Source organism: Urocampus carinirostris, chromosome 14 (genome assembly GCF_059441175.1).
Source record: "Urocampus carinirostris isolate Australia breed hairy pipefish chromosome 14, RoL_Ucar_1.0, whole genome shotgun sequence".
Classification (NCBI taxonomy): domain Eukaryota; kingdom Metazoa; phylum Chordata; class Actinopteri; order Syngnathiformes; family Syngnathidae; genus Urocampus; species Urocampus carinirostris.
In genome coordinates, this window is record NC_142362.1 from 24493806 (window position 1) to 24519174 (window position 25369).

Genomic DNA, 25369 nt, shown 5'->3' on the forward strand with positions numbered 1-25369 from the left:
AACAAACAGGAACAAAGCAGGACGAGAAAATGAGCTCAATTTGAGTGGAGAGGAAGTGAAGACGGGAAACGAGGCCAAGAGTAAAATGTGCCGAGCACGAGCATCCGCCAAACCGCCACCCAGTCCCCCCTTCAGCCCCACTACTACCATGAGCCCATTACCTCGTAGCCCAGACGCGCTGCTCTCTGAAGGAGCGTCTCGCCGGCGTTCTTGTTCACGATCAGCCGGCGGGCTTCGGGCGGAATGGGCCGTACCACTGGAGCGTCGGTGGCGGCGGGCATCCGGTGCGCCCCGACGACCTCTGGCGGGACGCTGCCCGCTCTGCCGTTGGCCTGGGGCTGCAGCGGGGGCGAGCAGAGCGCGGCGGGGGAGCAGGGCTTGACTTGAGAGCAGGGATAATGATTGGGAGAGGCAGCTCGCTTCCTCGGAGCCTCTTGCTGCTCACTCGACTGTGGAAGGAGAGGGCCAGGGAGAGAGGGAAAGTGTTAATGACGCCGACACGTAGACAAACGCAGAAATGCAAGCATAACTAGCAGGCAGGTAGACATGAACAAACACACAGTCCATCCAGAAAGAGTGACGTTTATTACGTAGTTATTGTGCACAAAGGTGCTGTTGTCCATGTGTGTGTGTTGTGGCCTTAATGTGCAACACCTGTGTTGTTTTTATGTCCAAATGACATGCAGTGTGTCGCACGTGCTAGCTGCGCTTCTGCACTGACGCTACAGACTGCCACGCAACTTTTCTTTCGACCACTAAACCAACGGGCCTGAGACGGCCAGGAGAGACGTGTATGTGTCTGTGCCCTGTCTGTGGAATTCCATGTTGGAGCAGCTGTCAGGCTAAGGAGGAGCAGGGGAAGAGAGTGATGCGGGCGGAAAACATCTCGCCGGTTTTCCCCTTGCAATTTTCCCTGCGCTTGTTTTTTTTTTCCTTCCTTCCCCCCACGTTTCAAGTTTACGTGCTCGATCGTGGCTGCCACATTCCTCGCTGTGCAAGCGGGGGAGTGAGAAAACGCGAGCGAGCCTCGTGCTCAGCCCGGCTGTATAATTGCTCCGGGGTTTTGTTGTTATGTCAGGAATGCTCACCGACACGCACCCTTTGTACACGTCGGCGCGCCACAACCCAGAGGACGAGACGCGCTTGACAATTAAGAGCTGAGACAAGTTGGCACGCATGGAGGGAAGGCGCCGATGGCAAGGCTGCGGAGAGGGAGGGGGGAGACGAGGTGGGTTCGAAGCGCCGGCTGCCCTCTAAACATCACAAACACGCTTCCTTTCTCCTCTCCCAGAAGCTTACGCGCTGCAATCGAGAGCGCTCACCTTGTTTTCCTCTGCTGTTCCCAGATCAGTCTGCAAACGTAGGCCGGGGCTGTGAGGCGTTGCCTCTTTTTTCCTCTCGCGCTCCCGCTGGCTGGTGTGTTTGGTCTTGCACGGCCGCTTGCCCTTGGGCTTGTCTGCGTCACTATGTCGACGCAGCTTGAGGGGAGGGGGGCCTCCCAGGGTGGGATCTGTATCCGGAGAGGGAGGGCCGCGCCGATGCTCCTTGAGGCCACGGTCACCTGAGAAAAGACCCAGGGGGTGCACACTGTCCTTCAGCTGGTCACCAGGGTGAAGGGGATGCATGGAGACTCCTGAGGGAGAATAAGAGGGAGAGGGGGAGAAAGAGGGCATTAGTGTGTGGAAAGGCGGGAAGTTATTGCAAGGCCATCTCTCACCCGCTGCTGGTTTATTAATGAGCACAGAAAGCTGTCTGCGTGCACCGTGGGCCTGCTCGATCAGGGAGAAAATAAAACCCCCGCCCAAACCCACCCGCCATCTTCCTATAGAGACGCGCACACTGCACCAGGATCATCATAAATGCAGAGCAGCTTCAGGTTGCACAAATACACCGCCTTACGAAAAGAAAAACACAGGGTTCTCCAAAACCACAAGTTCAAAATTACATTTTAAGACTTGATGTAATCCTGTTTCCTCCGGAGGATTGTGAAGCATCCCAAAGGAAGCGTTTCACACGGAGCAAATGTGGTTCGATTTGTATTACATTACAATTTTCGGTATAAAAACGCGGGGGCAGTGCAGAAAAATCTAAAATTGCCTTGTGCTTCACTGCCACATTAATATGAACTTGCTCCACCTACTGATTAGCCTCTTTGACAGTCCACCAATCAGGGCCGTTGCTTCTGCTATAACATCATTTGAGGAAAGCTTAAAGGTGTTACGATTTTTCAGTTCCCTCTTTAAAGCTTTCACCAATTTCACACAGCCTATAAAGAACAATTTCTCTCCACCCCTTTCTTTAATGCCATGCACTCGTCCATCCAAAATCTTCCGCTTATGAGGGGTCGGGTCGCGGGGGCAGTAGCCTTAACAGGGAAGCCTAGACCTCCCTATTCACAGCCACTTCCTTCAGCTCATCTTAGGAGATGCCCGAGCCACATCAACTGGCTCCTCTCACTCCGGAGGAGCTTTGGCTCTACATAGAGTCCCTCCCAGATGACTGAGCTTCTCACCTTTTCTCTAAGGGAGAGCCCAGCCACCCTGCGGAGGAGACTCATTTCAGTCACTTGTATCCGGGAAAGTGTTATTTCGGTCATAACCATAGGTCATGACCATAGGTGAGTGTAGGAACGTAGATCGACCGGTAAATCGAGAGCTTTGCCATTTGGCTCAGCTCCCTCGTCACCACAACGGACCGGGAGAGTGTCCGCATGACGGCAGACGCCGCACCAACCAGTCTGTCGATCTCTCTTTCCATCCTACCCTCACTCGTGAACAAGACCCAAAGATACTTTAACTCCTCCACTTGGGGCAAGATCTCATCCTAACAAGGAGGTAGCATCCCACCCTTTTCCGGCTGAGTACCATGGTCTCGGACTTAGAGGTGGTGATCTTCATCCCGGCCGCTTTACACTCTTTAATGCCACCCAAGCAAAATTGTGGGTGCTATGTGAGAGTTGGGGATGAAACAGCTTCTGTGTATATTTATTCCGCAATACAAATCTGCTTTCAACGTGGTGTAAAGTTTCTCGGCACATTTATCACTGAGGTGTTGAACAGTGATAGTAGAATGCAGCGACACGGTTTGCAGACACATTTACAGGAATAACCTGTAGGCCTTTTTTATTACATTTTCAGGGGTTCTGAAGTGTCTTAGAAGACTAGACTTAGAAGATAAAACCAATCTTCTGCCGAAGTTTCTCCCAAAGGTTGGAAAATGAAGATCTTTCATACCAAATTCACCCAAGCATGTTTTATGGACCTGTTGATTGGGAAAATGGCCATATGCAAAAATTGCTCAAATTTTAAGCATGTAAATGTGCAAAATAAGAAAATTAAGATTCTCCCTGTACTACTACTCCTGATTGATTAGAGTGGTTTCCTAATACTCATGTCCACATAAGGCATTGAGAAAAAAAAAGGACACACTGAAGCCCTGACAAACAAAAGCTTACTGAGTAGAGGGCGGATAATCGTTGGAGGGCTGTTGCCAAGGTGACGTTATCTAAAAAGGTGAAAGCTGAGAAAAAAAAATAATGAAAAGAAAAGCAGGGGCCAATCAAGGCCCATGGTTTCTGCAGGGAACATAAAACCAAAATCTTCTGTGATTTATTCACTTTCTTTCATCTCCCGCCTGCTCTTGTATTTTCCTCTTTGCTAAGCTCGTCTCTCTGCTTCAGTCTGGGCAGCCGAAGAAAGGAGCGCATGGTCTTAATAAGTCAGCTCCCCCACTCTTCCTCGATTGACCCTTTGCACGTATCGTCACGTTGCCTTCTCTGGCAGAAAGATAACCGTGACAGACTGCAAGAAGCCTTTGAGAGCATGGCAGTTGAGTTCAAACAAATACCAAATAACCACGACAGATATATAAACCACCACTTTTTATCATGGTGATTTATTCTCATGCGGTGGGCAAGCTCCTAAGCACGATTTGGAATTGTATCGTCCCATGGTTAGGTCAACGTGTGTGGCAAGTGGCAATACTCTGTCACATGTACAGACGCTTGCTCACTTTTTTCCCCTACCACAGGTCTTTGGCTGGTAAAGAGGACAGGTGGGGGGGAATTATCACACATTAGTCACGCGACACCTGCCCACACATTCAGTATCTCAACCACTTCGCCACTTCCTTTGTGAGCGCTTTCATCGTTGTCACATAGTATGCTGTAAACCGGTGAAACAAAAAAAGCTCAAATCACAAAGGGAGGGCGGCATTTTAAATTTGTGTCCCCTAGCTCCCATGACTTATTCACGGCCTAGCCCCCCTTGGCAGTAGGTAGTATTCTCTACCTCATTTTAGTCACTTGCTTCCAAAAAGACTTCTGAGAAATCCCCCCTAGACAGGCGACTCAACAAGAAAGCAAAAGCCAAAGATAGATTTCCGTTACCCTGGCTGAACTTGCAAGACACGGCGCGGCGCGCACTCACCGTTAAGCAGTCGGTCACAGCCCCATTTCCTGTTGATGTCGGCACTCTGGGCCGTTGGGCCGAGCGAGTGTGTCCACGGCTGCTCTTGCTTGATCTGGGGGTGATCAGGGGAACCACCCCCGAGGGTCGGCTTGCTGAGCCGGAGCCCCTTCAGCTCGATGCAGACTTTGAGCTTCCGCACCTCTTCATCATCCTCATCTTCGATTTCATCATCGTTGCTGGTCTGCTCTTGCTCATCTGTGAACAAAATGTCTTGTCAAGCACCTATGAAATGGAATCTTAGGCAAGAAATAAAAAAAAAAAGAATGCAATTGTCTGGGTGTGTCACCTAGTCATTATACCCTGGTTGAAAAAAAAAACATGATTCCATTCAGAAAAAGGTCTATTTGGTCGAAAAGTTAAAAAATGTGCCGCGTTTTCCAGACTAAAGGCGCACCTTATATTGGCAAGAACTTTTTGGTGCTTGTATACCGGGAAAATACAGTGGACACAACTGAAAATGCACAGATACAAATAAATGATACTGCATAAAGTAGTTGTTTTGCTTTTGAGGCGCACAGAGAGTGTTTTTGATGAGTGTTTTGTCCTCTTGTAGATAACATGTTGCCAAGAGGAAAAAAAGTGCAGAACTCTGTCTGGAATCTCAGACACCAAGTTTCACCTGTCAATTTCAAATCCTCTTTTTTGTTGTTTTGGACAATAATTGTCCATCAGTATGAAATATATTGTGATTAAAGATATATGTTTATCGTATATTTTTGGGGGTTTTAATTCCAAGCACCTTATAGTCTGGTGGCATTCTTCATAAAAAAAAATGTTATTACAAAATAACATTTTTGGGGGGTGCGCTTCATTGTGCGGAAAACACAATAATCTTCTAGGCGTTGTTTATATGACTTGGATTTGAACAACATTTTAACCACAATAGATGGGGTAAACACAACAATGTCCATTTTGGGCAAAATTTGTTCCAAGTTGTATTGGCATTGACATTATTTTAGACAAAATCATGTCCAAAACTGGCCAGACTAGATTTTGGTTGCAGGCACAGCAAACTCTTTCAGTGCGGCACTTATGAATTTAATTTTAAGTGCTTCGGACAAGTAGAAGCCAATGGCTCCCGCCGAAGTGTCTTGTGCAGGGAACACAAGAATCCAATGCCACGGCGAAGTCAATTGTTGTAGAGAATGTTACAATATCCTCTCTACATACATCAGTTTGCAGATACAACACAGATATGTGTACAAAAATGCAGAAATGGGTAAAACAAAAAGTATACCTATAAAAGACAACAGATCAACGATTGGAGTTCTTGGAGCACTGCACCGGGCACCCCGATTGAACTAAAAAGTTGATCGTTTTGGGGGCGAAAAGTGCAGCGATGACCGATTATGTGGTGAGTTTGTTTATTCCAACAAGGGAAACCAGTTAGTACCGTAAAGAAAGCACTACCAACACATAGCACCAAAAGGCCGGCTGGTTCGTATCTTAGCTTTGTTGGCTGATAGGCTCAGCTCCTGCACTTTTGTTTTCTCCGCAAGCGTAAAAGCCATTCGAGGTTCCGCTTAAAATGAAGGAAGCAATTTTGAACTTGTTCAAAAGAGCGAACAAATTTTGATAAATAATTGATGGATACCCTTGTTTGGGACAACATTTTATTTCCTTCGCAATAAAAACAAAATAAAAAGTAAATTATTTTCAAAGACTAGATGCCCGATTTTGGCGAGGAAAAAAATTGCATGTAGTCCGAAAGTCAAAAATATATATGGGACAGACATTTGACTCATCATATTGTTACAGAGTGTCTGATACTGGAAGCCGGAAGGAAGGGAGACAAGAAAAAGGAGATCCAAAGAGATGAGGGAAGCTGAAGAGACGAAAAGAGTAGCTTTGAAAAAGGATGTGGTAGTTGGTAAGCGGTGCAGAGGAATGGTGTTGAAAGAATCGAGAGAATGTGACTGGCCCCTTTTCCTTGCTCTGTGCTCAAAGCTCGGCCTCAAAGACAAGATTAAACACTTGCCGTTGCTGGCTGACGCACAGAGCAAATAGCGAGACTGGGGGGAATGAGGCTACCTTCTAAAGGGCTAGGGTTTTTTCCCCCAACTAAAATCTTTGATTTTTTTGGCAACGTTGATTTTGAAGAAATCTGTTGACCAAAGAACAAGATGTGACTTCAGCAGAGACACAGTGAAGATTTGAAGAAAAGCCGGAGTGTGTGTGTGTGTGTGTGTGTGTGTGTGTGTGTGTGCGTGCGTAGCACAACAAAATAAAAATTTCTCACCGGCAGACAATTTGGCTCTTTTCTGAGGGTGGAACATCCTCTCGTCTTCCTCCTGCTCCCCCTTGAAAATGCGAGGGTGCTTCCTGCCAGCGCAAAAGTCATGACCGAGCGCCTCCTCCCTGGACGCTAAAGCCGAATGATCCCCTTCAGAGTCTGGCCCAAGCCTCAAGCCGGCCAATTCTCTCTGGGTCCCGCACCTCTGAAGGACTGGCACACGATTATTGGGGTACGGCAGAAGACCACCTGAGCATGGATGAAAAATGGAAAGCAGGGCATTAGTGACGGGAGATGAAAACCAATAGACAGTAGGTGAGAGGCGGCTTTAGCGGGAAGACGCTCGTTAAGAAACAGGCAGCTTTGATTCTACTTTAAAAACTGGCAGTAAAACTTTGATGGGGTAAAGACTTTATAATCTGATGTCAGCCAAGCCAAGGGCTTGACGGTTTACTGACAACGCCAACACTTTGACTGAGGCAAGACAACATTCTGGGTATGTTACCTCCAGCCAGAGGTAAGATTGGGCTTAAAAAACAAAACAAAAAAATCAAGCTCAACCCAATCCAGGCCCAAAGGTATTAAAACCCGAGCCAGCCTGAGCTCGACCAATTAACTCGATATCTGGATTGAGCCTGAAGAAAAACTGAAATTTCAATTTGATTGTGAGGAGGAGGTGATTTATGATGACTATGATATACTAAAGCCTGTGTCTTTTGTAATGTGATCTCATCTAAATGAGACACAAAGATTTTCTACTTTTATATTCCAGTGTCAGTGGAGTTTACATTAACAGACAATTTTTCATCGTCGACTGATTCTTCTTAAGCATTGACGGGAACATTTTAAGGCCGTTGGTGATTTTCATGGGTAGGAGATTGGGCCATAGACCACAACAGCAGTATGTCCGTAAGAACTTGGAGTGGGACTTTAAAAGAGAGGGAGAGAGAGGCAGAGAGGCCAATGACGGGTGGTAATAATTTATTAAACAGTGAGTGAGAAAGAACCCAGGCCCGACCCGAACGTAATGACTGACACTTTAAGCCCAACCCGGGCCGAAATTCAGTTCCGGTTGGGTTCAGACTTGGGCTTGGAATATTACCTCGGTCCCCACTCTGACTGCTTTTCTGTCACCGTGTCCTCTGTCCTCCCCCACTGCACCACGCCCTTCTCACTTAGAGTGTGACTCAAACCCACTACCAACCCCCCCAGACTCACTCCCCATGCCATAATTAGGCTCACACGTCAGCGACGGCCTCACTCAAACACGCAGCTGGGCTCCACGCCAACGTATCTTAACCCCCCTTTTCTGTCCCTCTTTCTGTTGCGCTCCCCCCATCCGCTTTCACCCCCACTCACACACTGCTTTCACTCGTGCACGATCTCTCCCGCCCTGTACTTCCTCTCGATTCAAATCCCTGTGCGCAGATAAGCACAAAAGGCTTCTTGAAAATAAAACTCCCCTCTTGAGTCCTGCGGGCTCACTTGCGCTTGTGCAATAGCGTCTGCGCAGACAGAGGAAGCCCGTGTCTTTTTTTAGATTGACCCGGTCTTGCTCGCCACCGCGTTTGCCGAATGTGCGCACCAGTGCACTTATTGTTTGAGTCTCACTCTTCGAGTCTATTATTACCGTATTCAATGCACTATAAGGTAGTCTTTTGTCATATGTATTTCATAAATAAGGCGCATGAAAATTAGGCTACAGTAATAGCAGGTGTGGCCCACCCAATATTTGAGAGCCTGTATTGGAGCAGAGAAACTCCAAAAACATGCAGGACATGTGGCTTTCAGGGACAAGGTTGGCCACCCCTCATAAGCGCTTTCCTTTGTGCGGGTACATAACACTCCATTGTATTACTGGTGCCTCAGTCCCGAATCACGAAATAGTGTGTGCAATGGAAATCAAACCGGAGTTATAGCTGTGAGAGAGTTGAGACACTACCACTAGACAAAAGTAGTTCAAATTACATTCAAAGTTTTGGAGATAATTAATTAGAGATTATCCCCTTATCACACAAATTTTACTCATGGTGCTAAAACACTGATTTTCTTAGTGAATTGTGATTGGTTAAACAATCTTTTGACTTCTTCACCTGTGCGTCAATAGCCTCTCAGTTTTATATGTATGCGTACGTAAAAGAGATTGTAAAGAATTTTGTTGAAAGAGTTTCTGTTCTCTCTATTCTCTAACATTCGTTGGTTAAGATGCGGAGAGACTGTTTAACCGATGAGATTGCATTATACAATTCAGTATTTTTTGCATCATGAGTAAAAACAGTGTTAACAGATAATGTCAAATGCAGGATTTTCCAACCCTTTTCAAGCTGCGAGATACTTTTTGTGACTAATTAGCGCAAAGGGCACCAATTTTATATGAATTTCTAAAATAACTTCTGTTTTTTACTATGTCATCACTAGGTTAATTATTGAAGGTAGGGTCTAATATACTTAGTCGAAAACTAAATAAAACACTTTGCTAGAAAATTACAATAACCCAGCACAGGTGAGCTATTTCAGGACAGGTTCGCGGACACCTCCTATCCTCCGGGAAAGCCCGGTGCCCGCAGGAAGCACATTAGAGACCCATTTTTTAATGCCATGTCATATGTAGGTTGTACCACTGGTGGTGTAGTGGTAAATTACCAGCACTCTCACCACCACTACACAGGTTAGATTCCATTGCATACATTATTTTGCATAATAAGGTCAGCGATGTCTATCCATTTGATCAAAAATTGCTAAAATACGGTATTAACATAAAACCTAGTATGGTAATGCATAACTATAGTTACTGTATGTATTACCAGTCTTGTCCACCGTATTCTGCGTTATACAGGACACAGGGGTGGGTAGCAAGAGTTACATTTACTCCATTACATTCACTTAAGTTTTGGCACATTTAGTACTTGTGGGAGTATATTTTAATTATTATACTTTTTACTTTTACTTGAGTAAATTTGTGCACTTTACTTGGGCGTTAATGAGTAACTTGAATCCCATCCACATAAATACGTGCATTTATCAGTCTTTCGTTTGCTTTTTTTCTCTCTGGTGAGAGACAATGTGCGGGCCAAGCTCCGCCCTTTTTGAAGGGTACGCGTCACATACCAAGCAGACAGCTGTTTTAAAGCAAACCAGCGGGTGTGATCTGCCTTAGAGCTCAAAGGTAAAAAGAGAAACATAACTCCACAGAAATCAAGCTAACTGTATAAATGTGATTTTATTTACAACATCTTTTCAAAAGGTTGCTAGCTTATTTTTAATAAATGCATGCCAAGTTTTATTGCTCTCTTTTTGATGGCCAGGTAAGGAGCATATCATGCACCTTTGTTGTTTTTACAAATCCACCAAAAATGACAAAAAAAATTGGATTTTTTAATTGCATCTTTAATTTCATCAAAACAAGCATTCAATAATGCATTAATAAACTTGAGACTATCATAGAACAGAGCAGTCACGTCATTCTCCACAGGATGTGCTGCATCCAACATAGTAATTATTTCAATAGGCTAATATAGATACATACAGCATCTGTCGCGTTATTATAAGGCTTACAAAAGGATTTTATTTTTTGTGGCTCCTGACAAATTTGTTTTTAGTTTTTTGGTCAAATATGGCTCTTCCAAATTTTGCGGTGCTGACCCCTGGGCTAGCTTGTTGTTCTACCTGCAGAGCCTGTCAAAACAGTACTTTGGCTTTAAACGTTCTACCTTGGGTTTTACTTAGTTCTACGATTTATACTGTTATAATTTTGATGTTTATTAAAGTCTTTTATTTTACCTTGATTACTTTATTTTATTATTAAATCACATGTAATTTATTGTTGATTGGATGGATTTTGATGATTTGATGATCTGATTGAATAGGTGTTAAAAAAAAAAGTAACAGTACTTTTATGTGATTAAAATTTTTGCCTACTCTACCCACCTCTGATATGACACCTGGTTATAAGGCGCACTTTAAAATTTCAGGCAAAATGTGCTTTTAGTCCGTAAAACATGACATATCAAGCTGGTGCGCACTCACCCTCTTCCTGCCTGGTGGAGAATTGGCCAAGTTCCAGCGCTCGGTCTCTGCGTTGGCCGTCTGCCAGCTCCCGTCCAACTGGCAGGGCAGACATGCACAAGCCGCCGCCTTCCTTCTCCTTCAGCTCCAGCTCAGAGAACCGCATCATCGCCCGCTGTGCACGCACATAAACATGCAGACAGAAAGAAATGCAGAAAAATCCCATGAAAACTACACGTTGCCTTGCCAAACCACACACTTTCTCCTCTCTAAAACATTACTATAGACCCCTGTCATCACCGGATCGCCCCAGGATGCGTGCGCATTGTTGACCCATAACAGCGGGAGTGGCAGTACGAATTTGAACGGAGCGGGAGAACATTTGTATGTTGAGTTGCGTTTTTAGAGTTGCAATTTACAAATAAAGGTGCACAAATCGGAATTGTTTTTAAACCCAAGACGAAACAGGCCTTTCAAAACCACCGTACATGCGTGTGGCTACAAGCTGTTGAAATAACTGACTGGACTGAAGACATCATTAAAAATGTCATATCTGGTAAGTTATCATGGCAATCAGGTTTAAATGTACTTGAATGCAGGATGCTTTAGAAAGTGTAGGTAGAATAAGTTCCGCGAAAATTCCAAGTCTTGGCTACCAATGCGTACTCTAGGCCAAGTTTTCTTTTTTTTTCTACTACTGGTACTAGCTACTAGATAAATTATAATAAAAAGTATTAAAAAAAATAACATTATTGGTGTTTGTGCATATATATATATATATATATATATATATATATATATAAGGGCAGCACGGCGGCGCAGTGGTTAGCGCTTGTGCGGCACAGTTCATGTCATGGGAACCTGTCATGGGTTCAAATCCAGCTCCAGACTTCCTGTGCGGAGTTTGTATGTTCTCCCCGTGCTTGCGTGGGTTTCCTCCGGGCACTCCGGTTTCCTCCCACATTCCAAAAACATGCATGTCAGGTGAATTGGCCGGTCCAAATTGTCCCTAGGTGTGATTGAGCGAGTGAGTTGTCTGTCCCCGTGTGCCCTGCGATTGGCCGGCAACCAGTTCAGGGTGTCCCCTGCCCACTGCCCGATGATTGCTGGGATGGGCTCCAGCACCCCCGCGACCCTACTGAGGATAAGCGGTGTAGCTAATGAGATGAGATGAGATAAGATATATATATATATATATATATATATATATATATATATATATATATATAAATGATGCATAATTAGACTTTTAATAAATTATTGTCATTTGCATTATTATTCATCCTACAAATACTAATGACGTATTTAATGTGGGTGTAAGCCAACAAAAGTCAATTCTAAATTCTAACTCAGGTGTGAAGTAAGCTACTGTAAGTATTAACTCGTCGACTGAGCCGCTATTTTTGTCCATTTAACTCGCTGGCATGAAAAGGGATTTTACGCGTTACTTACAAAATAGGGACTGGTGTTGTATACTGTATGAGGCGAAAAAGCTCCACAATATCGCTCGCACAATCTGCGTGTAGCGCTGATCAAAATTTAAAAAATTTGATTTTCTGACGTTGATCACCAAAATAAAGTTGCTATCTTTCTCCTTGCACAAACCTGTTGCTCATTTGATCTTTTTATTTTATTTGGCTGGTATAAATTGACATGAATACCGCTTTTCTGCCTCAACAATGCGTGCGCAGCTAGGCTATGTCACACTTTACAAACACGGAAAGGGGTCAATTGATTCAGAAACTATAAATGCAAAACAAAGTGCGTTAGGATAAAAAGAAGTCACTTAAAAATACGTTTTTAAAAATGCCAAGTAATTAAACCGACACACAAGAAAAAAAGGGGTGGGAAGAAAAAAAAAACAAGCATAAAGACACAGGTTAGACTATTGAAGCCGTTGTGAGTCCATGCGCGATGGGCCTAAAAGTCCTGGCACATCTTTCTTTCCTGGAATACAAACATGGCTAGGAATCATACATCTAAGCCCCAAGGCAGTTGGGAAGAGAAGGTAGAGGGGGTTTAAACTTAGAGGGGGTGGAAGAATGTGGGGGAGGCAGTGCGAAAAACGGACAAGTGTGCAGCGACACAGAGTACAGTATACAACAAGGAGACAGAGGCCATCAGAGGCAGATGAGATAAGAAATGTAAAGAACTGACCTCCCAGTTAGCTGCAGGTTGACTTATATTACTCCCCTCTCGTGATATGACTTCCATCTAAGCAATTAGAATGGGGGGCTCAATATAACTGTCCATCATTTCATTTTTGTGTCTATTGTAACTTTTCTCCACCGTTTCTTGACAAATTCACAAGGCAGTCCCACAAAATGACAACAATACACCACAGTTCAGCACAAAACTATCAAATGATTTCAGAACAAAATATGTATTAATAAGCATGATGGGGTAAAATGGTAGTAACTAGGCATTGGGTTTTCTGTAGAACAAATTCAATTATTACACATCCAGAAACATAGCGTTGAATAGCTTTGTGCCGCAACTGCGCATTGACAAGCATGACACAGACAAAACCACAGTTCACGAGGATGCCTTCAACAACACAGACAGACATTTGGGACACATTAACAAATCTGCCTCTGCGCCAGTGGATAACAAAGCATACGGTTTGTTAGCTATTTATTATGGAATGTTGGCGCCTAGATGTGGACGTGTGTCAAGTGGAGGAGAAAATAAAAACAGTAGCTAAAAAAGTGTTTGTGAACGACAAATGTCAAATGTGCTGACAGGAGGAGCGTTTGAAACCTTTGGATTGTGTGCCTGAAGGAACCTTTCATCGAGCCCATCATGCAATTATAAAAGCTGGGCCCATAAACTGGTGGTTCAAACAACATGCATATGAAGCGCACGAAATGTGAGCACCAAACGGCTGAGGCGGTTCGGGGCATGGGTAAGAATAAGACAGTAATAGGCCGTGTGATGGTTACTAAATGTTTTGTCGAGTATGGTGCCAATTAATCTCTCCAAGGTGACTGGGATTTTCCTCACGCATTAACAACACAACCTTGTGCAACTGATTTAATAAAGCATTATTAGGGTGCAGTATGTTGTGTGGTGGGACACCATCTATGGTCACACGAATCACCCAGAGATAAATTTTAAAAAATTGCAAACATATTGCCTGACTATTATTAGATCTTTGCGCTTCAATTCTAGTTAATTAGACCAGTGATCAGCGCCCACTGGGGCACGGACCAGTATTGGGCTGTGGGTCGTTTGGTACAGAGCCGCGAAGAAAGAAAGCAAAAAATAAGGCAATTTTTTCCTCAACTCTATTTATTCGGGTGCACACACAATTTTTTTTTCACAAAGAACAACCACTAAATTTTGGGTGAACGTTATACAAAAGGTTTTATAGTTGTATATGACAGTGTTTAAGCAGGCCGTAATTAGTCCAAAATTACCGCTGACCATATTTGTTTATCATTGGATGCAACACATATTGGACAATGATCTCAGTTGTAAGAGTCGAATCTATTGTCAGACTTTAAACCGGTCCGTGGTACACAATTGGACCAAATCTCTTGACTAGTTCACATTTAATGGGCCCCTGAAAATGCTTGAATAATGTTTAAAACCAAAAATGGCTTCAGGAGTCTTCTCGGACCTAATTGTTGTTTGAGTTCTCCGAATAAAAGAAATTATGACCATCATAAGTCCATGAGTTCATAAGAACAAAAACAAACAACCTGCATGTTCTTTTTTTTTAAATGGCTCTGCATTGGCAATATACATGACAAGGTAAAAGGCTTGCACCCCCAGTATAATTTATGCACACATAATTAATGTGTCGAGTGAGAAAGAAGTTGAGTGGGTGGGGGGTCGTTTTTAGCCAAAAATGGCACAAGAGAATTATGACCTTGGACAGCAAGCAGGCAAGCAGGGGAGCAGAGAGGGTTGGCGGGTAGCAACTACTAGAAAGGAGGGGAGGGGGAGGCCACAGCTAAACAGGAAAACCCACCGAGGGCAGCTGCTCGTTTTTTAGCACGCACGACAAGCCCTCCGCTGGCCCTCACCTCCAGGTTAAGCATAGCCGGCGGCAGTTATGCGTTTCGAGGCCCGACCGCGATCATGCTGGGGGAAGGGGGTTGGGTGGGGAACGATTCGGCGCCAAACACGCGTTCTTGCCCTGGGGCACTCGCACAAGGACAAGCGTGTGTGGACGCACGCAGAATAACCTTTAGCAAATGCCTGCTCGCTAATCAACATACAGACAGGGCAGGCCTGGTTAACCTTTGAACCGCGATCTCTGATAGAGGGCGCCGACTGGCCTTGCGCTCGCTGACTAAGATGGTGATAAACTAAGGAGAGGGGGGAAGGTCAAGAATGTTGCCAAGACGGTAGCATGACAGCGAGGGGATTAGTCTTGCGCTGCGCCGGAAAAGCAGTATGCCAGTCACATGCGAGATTCGACCCATATTGAGTTCTGGGAATTGTGGAACAGGAATAAAGAGCTTGCTTGATATGCTTATTTCAGCTCTTTTGTAGTACAGCAGAACTTCTAAGATCCAAAGTAAATAAAAGGAAAAATATTTCTACATATGCATAAGTATTCATAGTTTAGTATGAAAGGTGTTTACGTTGGGGAGGTTGATAACAGTAAAGGGATATTGAAGCAAAAAAATATAAACTTTACATTTTATATATTTTATTTATATAGTAAATCAAAAGTGTCCACAAACCCTGGCCGAGTATTATTAGCCTTGGCTGGTTCTATTGTAATATTTGTAATTGTATTGTAATTGTGAATTATATTATCAAGAAATGTTTTTAATTGTTTTGGGCCGTGCAATAAATCTAATACATTTGACTAATTATTCAATTTGAAAATAAGCTGAGTCGTGAAATGGAAATCACAAATTTAAAATATTAGTTTTATTTTGTCAAAGTTGATGTTGAAACTAATAATACTTCCCACCTAGTAAACTGGCATTTAAGACCGGAGTATTGATAGCAAGCGCAATGATTTTAAAAATGTATGTTAAACCTGATTTAGTATCAGTTGTTGTTTAAACATTTTCCATATGATGTATTTTAAATCGGAAAAATCTGTGTTGATTAATTGATTAAGAAAGGTTATGCGTTTATTTTAAAGCGTAGCAGTAAAACTTAAATACTTTATACTGTTGGAGAATCCAAACTTATGGGTTCCATCATATGATGGCAATCTTTGTACTTCAAATTTCATCCATGCAAAATATGCTGCAATGAAAGTGCACATACTGAATACAAGCAAAAAAACAACTGCTAATTGGCCTTACCTGTAGAGCTCTCTGCTCGCGGCTCAGCTTGCTGGAGTCAGCATATAGCTCGGTAGTGACACATTTAAAGCGGTCGCCAACATAACCAGAGGAGTTGGCTATTCTCTTGGCCAAACTGGATCGGCGGGAACCTTTGGAGATATGGCAATCTTCATCGTCCTCGTCATCACCCTCTCCTTGAGACTCCCCGAGGTCGACAACACTGTCCTCATTTTCAATGTATGTCACTGCCCCCTGGTTGTCCTCTTTGGTCACAACTGTACTATTTGGAGTGACGTGAGGAGCTCTGTTCTCCCGTGCCTCTTTGTCTTTTCCAGAGCTCCATTGACCAGATGTGCGAGCGCAGCGCATGGTGCTCTGGTCGTCATCTGCAGGCTCCGGGCTGGGGCACTCGTCCTCCTTCGACTCTTCCTCCTCTTCTCGGGGGAGCTTTCCAGGATTATTAGTGGGGTTGCTCAAAGCTGCTCCAGGACAATCTGCATCCTGAAGCACCTTTGGCTTTCCATAGGTTGTTTCCTGCTGCCTGTCAGTAGGATGGGACTTTTGTGTTGGGCTGTGTCCAGAGAGGATAGGATATGGATGGGAAAGGTGAAATTTTGGCTCATAGTCCACTCTTGCAGTGGATTGGTTGCTATGGTAACGTTCATTTTGGTCAAGAGCTGATGAATCACCAGACTGGGGTTTCTGTACTGCTGGAGTCGGGTCTGTATCAGTGTCCGAATGAACAAGGTCAATGCATTCAATTTTTTCTCTGTATGCTACAGACTGCAACAATGTTTTGGTTTGACTGCTACTATTTCCCTGTGCTATTGATTCATTTTCTGACTTTGTATGACTACCTTCTCTCATATCCTTGCTTGTGTTCTTCTGTCTTTCTTCAAAAGAACCCCTGGATTTTTCATGTCCCCATGGTTTCAGGCTGCCATCTCCTCTTTCCAACAACTTATCAGAGAGAGGTTGCATCAGTGGGTGGGACATTTCTTGTGAGTTATAGGCAAGATATTCAGGGCCTCCTGAAGCTGGCGGGAGGTTGTGGTAGGGCAAAGGAGGTTTTGCTGCCAAGTGGGATGGGTAAAGGCTATTGCTACCCAACAACACTGGGTGAGGGTACACTGGACCTTTACCAGCAATTGGCAGGGAATGAAGTGCCATGCTGTCAGGAATAGGGTAAGGCAGATACCTATTAGCGTAGGCCAAACTGTGTGTTAAGTAAGGGTCGCTTTGAGGCAGATAAAGGGGGGCAGCTGGATGACCATTCTCCAACATAGGTCTTTTGTACGTTGACGCCTCAGGTATGGTATCTGATCTCTTTCCGCTCTGAGAGGACTTCTCCGCTCCCTCTCTGTGGGGTACCATGACTGATACATGTTCTGATTGAAGAGGGTTGTGTTTAGCCCAATCACCATTTGATTTAGGAGAATGTCCCCTCGATGTGATGGAAGTAGAATCCAATGGAAGAGAGTTAGGCTCACTTATCCTCGGGCAGGACGAGCTGCGTGGCTGAGGGAGCACTCTCTCCAAATTTTTGTGTTTGATGACAGAAGGAGAAGAGCTTTTGGCTTGTGAAGACACAAGATCTGCATTGGGTCTGGGAGATGGGGATAAACCTGTGGCGTGCTGAGTTTGAGAAGGAGAGCGGCTGGGAACTACCCAGGAAGAGTGTAAAGTGCTGATCATCTCTGGTCTATCTACGACTTTTGAAGTGCTGTTCACCACCGAGTGCTGGTGGGAAGTGGGGGAGAGTGACAGGTTCTCTTTTAGAAGCTCTCCACTAGCGGGGAGGCCATAACGTGCACCTGGAGAAATCGTGTCTATCTTAATAGGGAAACCATTAGGAAGTCCAAACTCCAGCATTCTACCTGACAAATCCAACGGTTTCTCTGTCGATTCTTTGGTAGGTTGGCATTGGTGAACATTCCTGTCAAAATTGGACTTTGAAGGCGACCTGCTGGGTCTCCTCTCAGCACCTGGAACCCCATCCCTTGGCCGGGGTCTGGCAGGGGAGGCCTGCTCTGACGCCACATTGCCTGTAGATAATAGATGAGAAATAGGCTGTGTGGCAGATGATGAAGATATCGAAGCTGACGAGACAGCTGGTTGGCCCATTCTAGCGACTGGCCGTTGTAAATCTGGTGAATTATCGGTAAAGGTTTGAGAGAGCCGGGAGGATGCATGTGGTGAGGAGTCAGTAGGCAGGCTGTTATTTCCACCACTAGTAGCACTCAAGCTTGTGTTACTCGTGTTACTGCTAGCACTACTGGCAGTCCTAGAAGGAGGTCTACTTGGTCGACTGCTCCTGTTAGGTGATCGTTCCCTATCAATACTAGGTGGATGGTGTTGCGCATGGGGGGGTGGTTGGTGGAGCTGCTGTACAAAAGGCGGAGCAACACCAATGCTCTTGTCCTGACAGTGCACAAGTGATGTGGGGGCCACTGATACAGGAGTAATCCTCATTTGAGGAGCCATCAAGGGAGAGGAAATACTAGGTGGTGGGTAAGTTGGCATATAGTAGAGCCTTTCTGCCGCAGAGGTGACCGCAACGGGATTGACATTTCCACCTTGTGGTGCACAAAGAGATGGGTAAGCCAAATGCTGGGGAAGGTAGGGGTTGGGTTGGCTGAGCAACGAAGCTTTATACATGTTCAGAGCAGCGTATTTGGATGAGTCCATGAAGGGATACATGCTAGCTTCTGGGTAAGGGTTGAGCCATGGTAGACGGAGGTAACTACTGGCAGTGGTCCCCAAGCTCATTTCAGGTGCTTTTTCCCCAGGTGCCAGCCGTCGCTCCAAGCTTAAACCCTCTGCTCCAGGAATTAGTACTGGTTTGTGAAGATTAGGAGGGATGCCTTTATAGAGCCCTAGGTATCCATTAGTGGTTTTACGATTGTCCAGAGGGCCATCCGGCTTATAGACAAGCTCAGGTAGCCCATCCCTGGTGTAACCTAACGGATGAACGGCAGCCTCTCGAGACTTTTCCGTTTGTAGAGTTCTGATTCCTGGATATACAACCCCACCATGGAGGCGAAGACCATCGTGGACCATGGCGCCCCGGTCCAGCCCCATTGCCGCGAGGGGTGTCAGCCTAGCATCCACCTGAAACAGAAATGGTGAATAGAAGATAAAATCCCTTCTGGAACAGGAGAAATGCCCGCTATCCCACCTATCTGGTTGGTAAAATAAATTTGAACAGATAGGTTGAGACTTACCATGTTTTGAGTGATGTGGTTCTCTTGTCTTAGTTCCAAATTATTTTGCGTGTCAACATCACGAACAGATGTAACCCTGCGGAGATGAGAAGGTATTTAGCACAAAATGTCTCTTTTCAAAACCTCTGTTGTATATGCCGCAAAACCTCTGTTGTATACAGACTAACTATGTCCTAAAAACATTTTAGCTTATGGAATTCCCAAGGACAAAGCAGCATTATATTTTAATCACAGGGGCATGAGAACCAAACAATATTTCTTTGAAGTAATATTTTGGGAATTTATCCGTAGGTGGTACTTTTTTCCAGAATGGCAGATTAAATACACACACAGATACACAAGGGATCAACAATATGGGTTTTTCAGGGCCGATACCTATTTCAGTATGAAGAGGAGCTCGAGAACCAATATTTGGAACAGATATGAATTTTCTCTAAAAGCTTAAAAATTGGCGCAAGAACTGTTTAATAATGAAGAAAAGAAACAAAAAGAGAGGAGGGCAGGGGAGGATGAGTGATAGAATAACTTGGCTTTCAAAGCATATTTCTCGTCTGCTCCTCTTACAGTTTCGAATATATTTAATAGGCCGATTGATTAATGAAAAAGCAGATACCGATATCCAACCTCCAACACGCATGCGCACGATAAAAAATCCGGCAAAAATTGTATTTTTGGGGGAAAAAGCTGAGAACACATGAGTCACATGAGTTGAGCTCCTCTGCCATCCGCCACAACACTCAGCCTGATACAAATGCATTCAACCTGCAACCCCACTGCTCATCCCCGGTCCAGGTCCTGACCCCTCCTGTATGCTTGAAGCACATTGTGGGGCTTCCACCATTCATTTATGTTCCCCACACAGTTTTTTGCTGCCCCCTCTGACCCACACACTGGGTTGCCTTAGCCTGCCATTCAAAGCCAGATTATACATTAGAGACATTTCGGCAGGGGACCATCTATTGCCTGTCAACACTGCAACACAGATCGGCAGATGCTTACAAGTGGAACTAGAGCAAGCAAACAGAAGTCTGCTCTTAAGCCACAGCAAACCAACGACTGTTGTTGTAAAAGGCCATGAGAAAAAAAAAAGCCCTGAATAGGTAAGGTGATTTTTTTTTAAGCGCGAGTACAGCTAAAAAAGAAAATGGGAATTTGATTGTGCGTGAAATGACCTTCTAATCAGTTATTAATTGGTCTGTTAAATTGATAAATTACAATTATTCATTTGAATGGGTAAGGAAATTATAATTGGATCTTTCACATTAAATTTGTGCGGGCAGTTTTGATGATCATTCGGACAAACAATATTCTTTGTAAAAAAAAAAAAAATTTGCAAGTTTCTTTTGTTTTCCAGCAATATCTTCAATGGATCTTTTTCAGTTTGTTTTTGGGCTATTTTTGCGATGGAATTTTCACCGATTAAAAAAAGAATAATTTAATTGACTGCAACAACTGTGCAAACGGTACTCAGTACATTATGACCCTTTTTGGAGGAGACCAGAAATGCTGGCTTGTGCTGTGCTTATAACAAGGATTTACCAAGGCAAAGCTCAAATGCAGGACCCAGATTGTTGGGGACGCCCAGGCTAATATGAAGCAGGCTAACTCATTTTAATTTCTTCATTTTAACAACCGCTAAATGTCACAAGGATTACTGTATTCTTGAGCCCATCCCAGCTGTCCTCTGGCAATAGGCGGGGTACACCCTAAACTGATTTGCCAAACCACCAAGCATGTTTTGGGAATGTGAGAGGAAACCAGAATACCCGGCGAAAAACCCACATGGACACAGGGAAAATGGAAAATTCACACTAAAGGGTTGGTTGGTGGAATCAAAATCGAAACTGAGGCAGACCTGCTGACCAGTTAAGTGTGTAACTGTGGTGTATGACCAAATTATTGTTTAAAATTGTGGTGTTCTAAGGTCTGGAACACTTTTGGATAGGCTGGCTGCATTTGGTTAAAGAGAAGAGGGCAAGGAGAAAATAAAATTATTTGATTTTTTTTTTCTGTCTACCAATAGTCTACAATCAGATGCCTTGGTATTCAGGGAGAAAAAAAGATAATGTTGTTTATCCATTTTTTTTTAATATATTCGTTACTTTATCTCATTGTTTGGTCTTTTTTTAATAAACATTCCATTCATTCCACTTTTAGAATATAAGCTTCAATATGCATTAATGAACAAATGAACACGCAGACATGAACATTTTGTTGTTTATTTTTAAAGTTAATAGATTTTTTTTAATCATATTGGTTTTGAACCACTCCAAGCAAAGTAATATATCATGCCACTCCTAAGCAATAAATTTGAATGTATGCATTGAAAAACTAAGGGTTTTTTCCCCCAGTAATTTTGATGTTTAGCAAGTAAACATATCCAGCTGTTTGAATGTTAGGGGCACTAAAAGGAAGCTCAAAGGAGATGGAGCCTTCTCTGTTGCTGCTCACAAATTTTGGAACAATTTGCCTTTGCACATAACAAAGTGTCCATTTTCAAGACTAGTTTTAAAACCCATTTTATTCCTTCGTTTTTGACCCAACATGAGACTTTGTTCCTGTTTTATTATTTTATTATTTCATGGTATATTTTAAGGTTTTCTGTTTATTGTATTTTACTTGTGTACAGGACTTTGTCTTCTGTTGTGGCTTTTTAAAGGGCTTGATAGTCAAGTCATGTTTATTTGTATAGTCCTTAATCACAGAGTCTCAAAGGGCTGCACAGACCACAGATTATTGCAAACCACAGACTATTAACACACCATCCCCTGATCTAAAACCTACATGAGGGCAAATAATACACAGATATTGTCAAAATGAAATATAGGTTATTCATATGCTATAGAATTTATAAATAAAGATTAGTTGAGTTAACAATGTTCGGGGTGTCATTGTGAATAGTTTGTTTTTCTTTAAAATAAGGAACATTCTAAGCGACCCTAAACTTTTGAACGGTAGTGTAGGTGAAGTCTCCTTATGAGGACATTTTTGTCAAGTGGCAATAAGGGGAGCCCACGCAGTCAAAAGACGGAAGGCCGAGGCCTGGGGGGAGGAAAGAGCCTTTAAATAGTAAAGAGCGAAGCCTTGCCGTGCTCAGCAGTGCTGAGGGCAGCAGAGAAAGCGCTCTCCTCTATCATCCCAGAGGAATGACGGCGAGCCTCGCTGGCACGCCACTTTTATTGCCATGACCCGAGGCCCATTAATCAGGCTGCTGCGGGCCCCTCATCACGGTTCCTCCCTGTCCCAGAGTGCACCCTCCCAGTTCCTCCTCCTCCTCACCACAGACACACACAAACACATCACCTCCCGACCGAGGCGAGCAGGCCTGCCTCGACAACATCCGCATATGACAAAACTGAAAGGGTTTGCGTGCAGAGGCGCAGCCAACACATGCACAAGCGAGTGCGTCACTCCCGCTTCCTGTCTCACACAAGCACGCACACACGCTGCCATCGTAGCAGCAGCTCATCTGGCATTGAAAAAGCAATCTGCGCTCAATGAGACTGAACAAGATAACAAAAAATAAGCCTCTTATAGGAATGTAGACATTTGACGGCATGCTGCCTTGACAGACAAACGCGCAACTTAAGGCAACGGAGTGGTGAAATGTGGAGGTAGGAAGGTGAGGTCGTGAACAGGTTTTGGCCATTGTGCAAAACAGATGGGTGCTACCAACCAGGGCTGCAACGATTAATCGACGTTGTCGAAAAAAAAAAAATTAAATAAATAAATAAATCGATGATAGAAATAGTTGCCAATGAATTCCATTGTTGACTATTGTTGCCAGACACGTTTTTTTTTTTAACAGAGTGAGGCATCTTTAGATGAATAGAATCTCTAAGAGTCGCAAAAACATCTGTCTTGAGCGGTACCAAACATATAGAAATGGCGGTGTCAACATATCGCACCCATGCCAAAATTCTAAAGTTTTGGAGAATTCTAACCTAGTTGCGGCGTATAAAGACTACTTGCCAAGTTTGCAAATCAGACCTTGAGTATTATCACAGTGGCTCGGTGACGCACAAATATTTAGAGAATGTGGGACAGTTGAACGAAACAGAGTCTGACTTGCCTTGGTGAGATAAAAGTCACGTTCAAGCAAATACAATAAATGAGAAATAGGCTGTGTTACAAAGCCTAAAGAAAAATACAAATTACAGAGACTCAAAGTGACCAACGCACAGATTTTGTTATTGTTTTTTCCCCAAGCCTTTCAGAAACAAGATGGTGGACAATCATCAGTTCCCACTAGGTGAGCCTCATGTTGTGCCAAATAAATATTGATTTCTTGACTAACTCATATTAAAATAAAATGCATGTTTATACAATAGTTTATGTATTTTTGCTTAGTAATAAAATGAACCTTTTTTTTTTTTATAAATTGAGTTTTTCACTATTACAAGGCACTAAATAAAACCCAATGTCCCTTTCACATTCAGAATAGAACAGTCTTCATAGTCATTGATTATAAAGTCAAGAACATAATTTACAACCAGGATAACAACGTAATAAAATACCTTGTTAAAAATTAGATAAGGAATATTAGAATAGGCTTCAATTGTAAATTTGTATTTGAATTTGTACATTCAGATTGGTAAACTGTTACAATTTGGGGTATGTTTATAAGCAAGGTATAGTTGAATTTAGATCAGCATTCTTTTTTGGGGATGATCTCAATAATAATTTATTTACATGACTAGTAACAAGTGTTAACGCAGTATAAATGGCAGTTAGTAGTAAATGAAGCGAGAGTTGGAGTTTTCGCTGCGCAAATATAAGTTTTCCGCATTTAACTTTTGACATTAAAAGATTTAGTTTCTATCACTGCCCATAATCAACAATGTACCATCCTTGTTTTGTCTTGCTCTAAAAGTGAGCCTTGTTGTAAACTATGTTTACAAGTTGTGGTTGTATGTAGCTCATGAAACATGGACTTACACAATATCTATAATCAAAACAGAGGCAATTTTGCCACTGCACAAGAGAATAAAATAAAAATGTTGTGGGGAAATCAACCAATACACATGAGGCTTGTTTAGCGAGTTGAGTTGTATTATTCTATTATGTACTACAAGTCTAAAGTTCTTTGCGACAACAACTAAGAAAAAAAAACTCATGAACGAGTAATCTGAATATGAAAGGACTAATTCAACCCTTATAATCTGACAATTTGCAGTCCGTAAAAGAGCATTTTTTTGGATTTGTGTTTTTGTTTACGTGGCCTTAAATCACCCGAATATTGGAAATGTTCCTCTCCGACAATACCCTGCATGTAAACGTACTCATTACTGATCTGTAGTAAATCAACAATGGAAAATATTTTATTCTGCATTTGTATCTACATCTATAGGAAAAATGGTTTCAGCATCTCAGCGCAAAGATTCCTCTGTACAGTGTCTCCCACGCCGCCTGTATAGCTTCTGATTGCCAAAGCAGCTGCATACACAACAACAACATGTCTGATGCCATGACACATTGCGTCTAATGAGGAGCGAGTGCGGCAGTGCATCTTGCCTGGGATATGCAACTGTGTTGACTCTGACCCAAAAAGGACCGCCTGACTTCTACATGAGTGTTCTCACGGGCATAACTTGGCATTTACATTGAAACTTTCACACATGGTGAGCGGACATTGTAAATAAAAAGATTTAAAAAGTCAATAATAACAATAATCTGTTGCAGACTGTGACGAGATCCTCAACACACACAAAATCACACATATATCCCTAACGCACTGGTGGCCGGCGTCTTTACGCCAATCCCTCACTGCAGCCTCATTGCATTCACAATTTACGCACAGTGGGATGAAGCGCCGCTCCATTATCTGGTGTCATTATGGGTTGAGCTGAAAGCTTAGGAAAATGGGCGCATCATACTTTGCTAACATTAGAATAATTAGTCGGAATTTATTTGACACTAAACGTCTGTCTCACACGCGCAACGTTTGACAAGTTGACAATACAAGATGAATGTTGTGATAAATACATTTAAGAGTAACAACTCAATTTATTTGGTGGTTTCTCATGTTTTGATGAACATTTATAAATAATGCAATGTATATAGTTTATTTTATTTCTAAACAACAATATTCCATTTACACGCAGAGAACTGAATTTTAAAGTTTTTCATCATTGGAAAAGTTATCTAGTTAGATAATAACCTATGCAAGTCAAAATTTCA

The 25369-nt window shown here is 43.2% G+C and overlaps 1 protein-coding gene across 3 annotated transcripts in view; it reads right to left on the minus strand.

Moving 5' to 3' along the window:
- bcor (BCL6 corepressor) overlaps nt 1-25369 on the minus strand; it is a 65375-nt gene that overhangs the window by 24221 nt on the left and 15785 nt on the right. For 2 of the 3 annotated variants that reach the window (XM_088352832.1, XM_088352834.1), the window contains exons 2-9: nt 19190-19265; nt 15984-19076; nt 12865-12921; nt 10729-10882; nt 6709-6951; nt 4428-4664; nt 1323-1633; nt 162-449 (exon numbers count right to left, since the gene is read on the minus strand). In XM_088352832.1, the coding sequence (XP_088208958.1) occupies nt 162-449; nt 1323-1633; nt 4428-4664; nt 6709-6951; nt 10729-10882; nt 12865-12921; nt 15984-19076; nt 19190-19192 (4386 nt within the window). In that variant the 5' untranslated portion in view covers nt 19193-19265. The remainder of the gene's footprint in view (nt 1-161; nt 450-1322; nt 1634-4427; nt 4665-6708; nt 6952-10728; nt 10883-12864; nt 12922-15983; nt 19077-19189; nt 19266-25369) is intronic. The other variant, XM_088352833.1, reaches the window with a different exon arrangement.